Source organism: Nesoenas mayeri, assembly GCF_963082525.1.
Source record: "Nesoenas mayeri genome assembly, chromosome: 5".
Classification (NCBI taxonomy): domain Eukaryota; kingdom Metazoa; phylum Chordata; class Aves; order Columbiformes; family Columbidae; genus Nesoenas; species Nesoenas mayeri.
Genome location: NC_137548.1, coordinates 67,534,346 through 67,543,209, shown reverse-complemented (window position 1 = coordinate 67,543,209; position 8,864 = coordinate 67,534,346). Strand labels below are relative to the sequence as shown.

Here is an 8,864-nt window from a genome sequence, read left to right as displayed (position 1 = left end):
CGTGACACCGTGTGTGTGACACTGTGTGTGTGACACCGTGTGTGTGACACTGCGTCCGTGACACCGTGTGTGTGACAGTGTGTGTGTGACAGTGTGTGTGTGACAGTGTGTGTGTGACACTGTGTCCGTGACACCGTGTGTGTGACAGTGTGTGTGTGACACTGTGTGTGTGACACTGTGTCCGTGACACCGTGTGTGTGACAGTGTGTGTGTGACACTGTGTCCGTGACACCGTGTGTGTGACAGTGTGTGTGTGACAGTGTGTGTGACACTGTGTCCGTGACACCGTGTGTGTGACAGTGTGTGTGTGACACTGTGTCCGTGACACCGTGTGTGTGACAGTGGGTGTGTGACAGTGTGTGTGTGACACTGTGTCCGTGACACGGTGTCCGTGACACGGTGTGTGTGTGGCTCTGGGTGCGTGTGACCCCAGGTGCGTTTGCGTGTGACACTGAACGTGGCACCACGTATGTCACTCTCCGTGTCACACGTGACACCGTGCAGCACTACGCGTGTGCCAGCAGGTGTGACCACCCGCGGAGCAGGATGTCACCCCCGGGTGACCACCCGTGGAGGACGCTGTCACCCGCAGATGTCACCCCCCACATGCAAATGTCCCGTTCTGGGGCTTGTTTTGCTGCTGTTGCTGCCACCCCAACCGTGGGGACCTGGACCGGGACGTCCCCATGGAGGGGACCAGGGGACAGCGAATGTCACCTCGGTCCTGCTGAAGGGGCGGCCTTGGGCCAGGAGGGGATGGGGACACAGGGACAGCAGCCACCCCCCCCAGGAGACAATGGGGACAGCTGCCACCCCCCCCAGGAGACAAAGAGGACTCGGGGACAGCTGCTGCCACCACATAACCATGCCCCAGGCTTCATCTCTGGTGCTGGGGGGGGGACACACACACACACGGGACATCCCCAGGGGCCCTGTCCCTCTGTCCCTCGCAGACAAACAACGGGCGGAGCCGAGACGAAAACATTTGGGTTTTGTTTTCTTTAAATTTTTTTTGTGTTTTTTATTCCAAAAAAATCCACCCCCCGAGAAACAAAATCTTTCTCTCTGGAGGTCGGTACGTCCCCCCCACAGCTCTCCCGTCCCTGCGCTACTCACCATATATTCTGAGCAAGATCCTCTCTAAACAAAAACCAGCATTGCAGAACGCTTAGGAATTAAAAAATCAAACCAAAAGAACAACCAAAATGAACTTAAATTAGAAGAAGCCACGGAGCTCCCCCCCCTGCGACCCCCAACCCAAACCGCCCCCACAGAGACAGCGCAAGACGTGGTTTTGCTTTTTACCCTTAATGCTTACATTTAATTTTAAAGCACAAACATCAGAGATGGACTCTAAATCGCCAACAAAAAAATATATATTTACAATATTTCTCCAGGAAGGGGAGGGGGGGGGGGGGGGAGGAGGAGAGAGGGAAACGGGGGAGAAATCGAAACGAAACCGAAAAACACAACCAAACCCTTAAACAAGTGACTTTTCTCGCGGGAGGTGTCGCTCGGGAGCACTCTGGGTTGCTTTTAAATCACTAAGTGATTTTTTAATATATATAAATTCTCTTTTTCTCTTCCATGTGGAGTCTCAGCCCCTGGGGGCGGGAGCAGGGGTGACAATCCCGGGGGTGCGCGGCCGCGAGGGGACACGTGGGGACGGGTCCCTCGCCGCCCGCCCCCAGCTCGGCTCTACCCCAGGGGATAGTTTTAAAAACTGTTTGTATTTCTCATTGCAAAAATCAAGAAAAAAAAAAAAATCAATCCAAAGGAAAAATAAAAGCTTTTGATTCTTCCACCGGCTGGTCCCGGGAGCCACCAGGAGAGACTAAGGCTGAAGGTTCCCCCCCCGGCCGCGGCTTCTCTGCTCGGCCTCTCGCCCGCGATGCGTTTTTTAGCTCAAATAAACCCCGCACCGAACCCTCCGGAATCCCCACGGCAAAACTTGTCCCTTGTCCCCAAGGCGCTGTCGCGCTGTCCCCTCGCATCCCCCGGGGACGTGCCGCCAGCCCACCTTCTCCTCCCTTATTGCTTTGGGGCGGCGGGGCGGCCCCCCTGCCCCTCGCCGGCCTGTGCGGGGCTGGGGACGGGTGACACCGGGGACAGGTGACACTGGGGGTGACACGCTTTGTGCTATCATCTGTACACGCTGCCAGGGGGTTGGGGGGGGCAGGGGGGTCCTGACACCAGGCCGGGGGGACGGGGAGCGTCCGGTCACAGGCAGGACAGGGAGGGAAATAAAATAGTGACCCAAAAGAAGATTCCGACTTTTTTTTTCCTTTCTTTTTTCTTTTTAGTTTTTTTTGTTCTTTTTGTTTGTTTGTTTTCTTTTTTTTTTTCCTTTTTTTCCTTTTTTTTTTGTTTTTTTTTTAAAGTGCACAAGCTCTCCGCTGCCCTGGAGAGACGTTCTTTGGACCGACCATTCATTGCAAAGGAAAACGGCAGCTAAAAGGAGGGCGAGGAAGAAGAGGACGATGCAGCGGGGGGGGGACACACACGGGACATTCGTGCCAGTTCGGTCCCAGGCCGGACAAAGCCACCTTCGTCCCTCCGGCCGCGGTGGCCCTCGAGTGCTTTGCGATGCTGGGGGAGGAAGAGGAGGCAGCTCCCGGCCCCCCCGGGCGCTCACTCAACCCTGGATGACGCTTTTCCCCGAGTCCTCCCTGAGCTCCGATGGACCTGGGGGGTTTGTCCCCTGCTCCCAATCAACACCTGGCCCCTGGGACAGAGGGGACACTGGAGGGGACACTGAAGGGGTACACAGCTGCCCCAAAGTGGAAGTGCATCATCCCCCACGGGGTAAGGGCACAACGGGCTGCAAACCGCCCCATTTCTGGCCACTGCGTGGCCAGGGAACCCCGACCCCCTGGCTGGGGGGGCCCTGCCCTGCTCCAATGCATGAAAACTGGGGGAGAAGAAGGGGGAGCGATCGCAGCCCCCCCACAGCCAGACAAGGGAAGCCGTCAGGGGGAGGTTTTGTTCCAGCTCTGCTCCTGCTTCCTTGGAGAGACCTTGACCCTCAAGCTTTGTGCTACCGGGGAAGTGACAAGTGTTTTCAAGGCGAGGATACGACGGGGAGGAGGGGGAAAAGCTGGGGGGGGGGGGGAAAGAGGGGGCCCCATTTCTCTGCACAGAGATCTCTATTCCAACCTCCGCCGTGGGAGCGGCCAAGCCTCCGCGCCGAGGCTCCCCTGCCATTTCTTTTTGCCCGTTCCTCCTCTGGTACTGGCCAGCCTGGCGGGACATCTTCATCGGCAGAAGTCCCGGGGGAGGAGGAGGAGGAAGGACGGTCGGAGCGCCGGCCCTGCCTGCCGAATCGGGTGGGAGGCAGCGGCAGGACGCAGAGGGCAAGGTGGGGACGTGGAGGAGCGGTTCTCCGAGAGGGGTGGGATGGGCTCTTGTTATTTTTCCTTCTCCTCAGTCTGCCCCGGGGAGGGTCTCTAGCTGATTTTTTGGATCAGCTTCTCATCGGACAGGCAGTAGAGGCTGTTGATGGACAGGTCCGAGATGAAGTGCTCACAGGCTTTGCGGGTGATCTGTTTGCAACCTCGTAGGTCGATAAGAGTGACGTTGGAGATGCGACGCAGGTACAGCAAGGCCTGGTCCGTCAGCTTATTGCAGCCTGCGGGGAGATGAGAGGAAGAGTGAGCTAAGAGGAAGAATGAGCTGCAAGGCCCCCATGAAGCTGAGCTCCCACATCAAGCAGGGAGGAATGAGCCGCTTTCCGACGGTTCCTCGGCCACCCAGAGCATCGTACCCACCTGCCATGTTGAGCTCGGTGAGGGAATTGCGTGTGGAAGAGCCCACGGCTGTGAGGAGGTTGGCCGACTGGTCCGTAAGGTGGTTGCAGTGGCTGAGGTCGAGGCGGGAGAGCAGGGGCATATGGCGGATGATCAGCCGCAGCGTGGCGTCGGTGATATCCAGGCCGGCGAGCCGGAAATCAATCATGTTGCGGAGTTTACTGCGATTGTCCTGACCTGCAAAAAGGGAGAGAAGATGAAGGTGGACTATCTGTTTGGGATCTGGCATCGCCTCCCCGCTCGGCACTTGGTTTATCACCCCAGGCAACAGCTTACTGGGTTTGTCTGTCGGCGGCGTGAGTAAATCCCGGATCTGAGGGTCCTTGATTCCTACTGCCCACCGAAGATCGAGGGTCCTGAGAAGGGGGCAGCTGGAGGTACTGAGAGCACAGACCGCAGACCAGGAACAGCCCGCTAAAATGAGGTCTTTCAGGCCTGCCAGGAGAAGGGAGGGAGGGAACAAGTCAGACAGGCTCTGGCAGCTCTGAGGAGTCTCAACCTCAACCGTTTTTTCTGCAGGCACATGAGGAAGCAGCTCCCCATCCTGCCTGGGGTGGGACAGGGAGCCAGGTGCTCTAAAGGAGGGGTTAACACAGCAGAAGGAAACCACATTGCTCCCAGGTGATGGGACCCAGGCACCCAGGAGATTTGGGGGGTGCAGAGCCCGTCTCTGGCTGTGCTCCAGCCATCAGGAAGCCCCGGAGCAGCCCGGTGGCAGCCGCAGGGCCCCCTCGCCAGCCCCCGCTCACCTGGCAGCCTGTTGACGAGCCACGTAAGCTGTTTTTTGGAGATATTGGTCCAGCTGAGGTCGAGGCTGACCGGTTGTCTTTTGATGATGCCGCTCAGCGCCTGGGGGGTGATGGACTTGCACCTGCTCAAATCTATCTTTGTCCACAATCTCTTGTCACAGCACCTGGGGACAAGGACAAGGTTGAAAGTTGAATCCCGAGAGGCCCGTGGGACAAGTGACAACCGGCAGGTCGCCCGACTTCAGGGAGAAGCCCAGCCCTGGGCTCCCTGAACACCTGAGAGGTTGCTGGGGGTGTCTGGCCACCCAGGGATGCCCAGAGCAGCCCCAGACGGGGTTTTGCTGCCACGTAACAAGACTCTGAGTCGCAGCTGTCGGGCATGTCCCCTCCCGGCTGCTCCTTCCATTAGGGCAAAGATCGCAAGCATCCTCACTCCCAGCAAGGAAAACACGCATCCTGGTCCTACCCCGCGGCCTCGGCAGGAGCTGCGACAGAGCTCTGAGGTGGCACAAACTCCTCCTCTCTCCCGGGACACCCAGGACCCAATATCCCTGAAGGTGCCACGGCAGTGGCAGGTGGGGGGACGCTGCCCATACCGCACCATTCCCACCGGCCGCTGATCAAAGCGAGCGGTCCTTTCCCATCGTGCCGTTCCTGCTGCTCGGCGGTTAGAAACCTCCCAGTTTCCAGTCCCCAGTTAGAAACCTCCCAGTTTCCAGTCCCCGTCTGTTCCCAAGCCCTCCATCTCCAGCTGTCCCAGTGCCAGCATTGTCTTCTGCTGGCCCCCCCGAGGGGTTTCCAGCCAGCAAACCCATCCCCGCCTCCCACTGCCTGTTACTGGGAGGCCGAGGCTGGATGGGAGGCAGGGAAGGGCAAGGACCACGAATGGGATCGTCACCTCGCAAGGACACAGCGAGGGACACAGGTGCTCAGGTGACAGAACAGTCTCCCAAGAGGGGACAGGAGGAAGGCAGAAAAGGGACAATAAAGAGCAAAGCACATAGGGCAATGGCAGCAGATGGATACGGGGTCTGAGGGCAAGTGCCAGCTCTGGGCAGGGGGTCCCGTCCGTCCCCCTTTTCCCTCTGGTTGCCCATCAGGCTGTCCAAGGGTGAGAATGTGTTCCTGGCTGTGTCCCCCAAACCGCTGCGTGCCCCAAACTCACCACTTGTACCAGGTCTTGCACACCCGCATGCACTCGCAGAGCTCCCTGCGGGTGAGGTAGCGGAAGACGGACATCCACACCTCGCGCTGCATCCAGCTCTCCTCGCCCTCCTGCCCCCGGCCCCCGCGGCCGTTGAGCCGGGCTGCCCCCCCTTCCTCCGCGTTCTCGTCCTCTTCCTCCTCCTCCTCCTCATCCTCCTCGGCTGCCGTTTCCTCCTCCCCCCCGCCCCGCAGGGGCATCCGTGCCGGCGCGTGGCGCATCACCACGCGGGGAGAGTGCTGCAGGTTGGCGGAGGAGGCCGTGATGGCTTGGAGCTTGGGGACGATGGAAGTGCCATGGACGTCTTTGGTGGGACGCTGGAGCGTGACGGTGAGGTAGGAGCCGTGCAGCTTGGCCTTCTCCACCTCTGACAGCTCCTTCTTGCCGCTGGGATTGTTCTCTTTCTCCCTCACCATGGTTCTCTCGGTGGCCTGGAGCCGCAGGAGCTGCCGCCGCTTGAAGCGCTCGTCTCTGCTGGCGCTGTGGTGGTCGCTGGGGCCGGCTCCCGGCGACGAGCGCGTCACCACGCCGCGCGGGGACGCGGGGTCATGGATCAGCTGCAGCATGGGGGTGGGCGAGTTGGGCGGGGGGGTCAGGGGCTCCTCGCAACTCCGCAGGGGCCGCAGCACCTTGGTTTGCGCCGTGTCGTCGTCGCTCTCCTCCACCTTCCGCTTCTGCGGGGAAGCGGGGCCACGGGTTAGCGGGGATGGAGCCACGGGAGGCTGGGGAACACCCCCCCCCATCCTCAGGGCAACACCAGCTGTGCCCAGTACCACCAGTGTCCACTCACACTAGCAACCAATATTTTTCCCTTCCCCTTCACAAAAAGGGGACTGGACTGTGGCAGGAAGCTGCCAGAGCCCCCAGTTGCTGCTGCACTGCACCCCCAACAATCTCCACGCTCACTGGTCACCGCCCAACTGGTCCCCTGGATCACACCGGGGCCTGCCTGCCCTCCAGCCCCTCTTGCTGAACACACCGGCTCTCCTGTAGTAGCAGGGCGGAGGACACGCATCCTGCTTTGCCACAGTGTGGCTCGTTTCATACCTGGCCCTTCTCTGCGTCGTCACCCTGGTAGCACTTGGGGCACTCCCAGCAGTTGGGGAGCTCGTCGTTGAGCAGCCCTTCCCCGTCCATCTGCCAAGAGAAGAGGGCGGTGAGCAGGAGTCCCTCCCCGCGGCCGACCCCCCTGTGCCCGGCGCTGCTCACCTGCAGACAGCCGGGGTGAACGATCTCGTTGCAGATGCAGCACTCCATGAGCTTCTTCTCAAAGTCCTGCGAGTCCTCATTCTGATCCACCTCCCCGCAAAGTGCACACGTGACCGAGTGAGGCAGCCTGGGCTACAAAGGAAAGCAAGGGTGAAACCAGGGCAAGGTGACACAGCCTTCCTCCTTTCCTCTTCCTCTCCACCTGAATCATGGGGATGGAGCCAACTATCCCCCAGAAATCAAACTTGGTCCTTGTCCTCCTCTCCCTGACCCTGATCCACCACACAGAATCGCTTCTGAGGAAAGAACCAAGCCGTAGACTCACCGCTAAGCACTGCCGAAGGACGCAGGACTGCTTCATGCGGCCAGGCCCGCCAAACTTCTTCATGTCCCTGCAGTAGTGGCACATGCCACACTCGCCCTGCATGCACGCCTTGCATTTTCGGCACCGCACCCGCCTCCGCCTGGCGCCCGACACGATGGGAGACACCGTGGACCTGACAGGCGTCGGGCGAGGGGTTGGCTTCATGGTGTGCGGCTTGGTGATGGGGATGGTGGGCAGGCGCACCCTCAGCCGGGCCTGGAGCTTTAGCTGGGAACAGAAACAGAGAGGGAAATGGTGTGAGATGAGCGAAGTGCTGCATTCAGCTCAGATCAGGGAGCCTCCGATCTCCGGCTCCCTGGCTGCGAGCTCAGATAACGCAGCAGAGCAGCCACGCTCCCTCGCTGCTCTGCAAACAAAGGAGCCAGTTGCTCCAGAGCTCTCCTTCCTCCCGCCCCACGCTGGGAGGCAGAAATGGGGCCAAAAGGGGCTGCTGAGCCCAAAAAGCATCGCGCTGCTCCAACAACAGCCACTCTTCTAAGGGGAGGAACGACAGAGTCCACCCGGGCGGTCAGAAAGGCTGTCCCCAGTGTGTGCCACCCCGAGATCTCCAGCAGTGCCATGAGCCACCACGGGTGACATCAGCCACTCCAGCTGTGGAACCTTCTGGGATCAGCCATGCACACCATGGCTGATGGGTTTGGGATGGGCAGGTACCCAAAAAAACCAGCAAAAGGACAGGGTCAGGGATGCACCAAGTATCTGGGTGCTGCACCCAAAGCGTGCAGACTTCTCCAAGTCTCTTCTCCCAGAAAAGCTGCCCAAGATGCTCGTGCTGCTCAAACTGGCACCTCCAAGAGGCTAGTCTGTCTCCTGACATGCAGACGGCACGTTGCCCACCCTGTCCAGCACCATGGGGTCCTGCTCTCCCCACACGCCTGTCTGAGAGCCCATCTCTGGCAGGAAGGAAACCGTGACCTGCGGGATCCATCCTGGCGGCTGGGGGACGGCAGCCTGCGAAGGGGAAGCCCGGCCAGTGCACCCGCTCCTCACCCCGCTCTGCCCCATGAGCTCAGCCCGGGCCCAGCTTTGGGCCCTGGGTCACACACCAGGGACACACCAAAAGGTCCCTTTCCTAAGAAACTGGCTGCTACCTGTAGGTAGAGACCCCCAGGAGGAGAGAGCTGGTTAGAGGATCAGCTCTTCCAAAACTGCAGAGCTCCATCTCTGAGCACAAATGAGGGGCTGGAGAACACGGCGCAGCTGGGGCTGACCCAGTGTAACCAGTGTGGTGGGAGATCTTCACCACGGTGGTGCGGGCCAGGGCAGGTTCCCGGCTCAACCACATGTGATACCCACCCAGGTCCCCTCCTCGCAGCTCCTACCTTATCTCTCTTGGGCCACTGGACGATGGGGATGCCTGTAAGTGCCAGTTTGGGGTCGCTGTTTGCGTATTCTTCTAGCAGCAGCTAATGGAGAGAGAGAGAGGAGGAGAAAATTAAAAGAGACAAAAAGCACAGGTGTGAGCAGAGCGAAACAAGGCTCCAAGCAGATGCCAAGGCCAACACGCTTCC

The 8,864-nt window shown here is 59.8% G+C and overlaps 1 protein-coding gene across 3 annotated transcripts in view; it reads right to left on the bottom strand.

Moving 5' to 3' along the window:
* Positions 1-1,358: 1,358 nt before the first annotated feature.
* Positions 1,359-8,864, bottom strand: part of KDM2A (lysine demethylase 2A) — a 41,737-nt gene continuing 34,231 nt past the window's right edge. For 2 of the 3 annotated variants that reach the window (XM_080344865.1, XM_080344864.1), the window contains 9 exons: positions 8,676-8,759; positions 7,294-7,560; positions 6,969-7,100; positions 6,807-6,896; positions 5,721-6,433; positions 4,556-4,719; positions 4,083-4,241; positions 3,768-3,983; positions 1,359-3,628 (listed from right to left, as the gene is read on the bottom strand). In XM_080344865.1, coding sequence (XP_080200991.1) covers positions 3,447-3,628; positions 3,768-3,983; positions 4,083-4,241; positions 4,556-4,719; positions 5,721-6,433; positions 6,807-6,896; positions 6,969-7,100; positions 7,294-7,560; positions 8,676-8,759 — 2,007 coding nt within the window. In that variant the 3' untranslated portion in view covers positions 1,359-3,446. Of the gene's footprint in view, positions 3,629-3,767; positions 4,242-4,555; positions 4,720-5,720; positions 6,434-6,806; positions 6,897-6,968; positions 7,101-7,293; positions 7,561-8,675; positions 8,760-8,864 lie in introns of all 3 variants that reach the window. The other variant, XM_080344863.1, reaches the window with a different exon arrangement.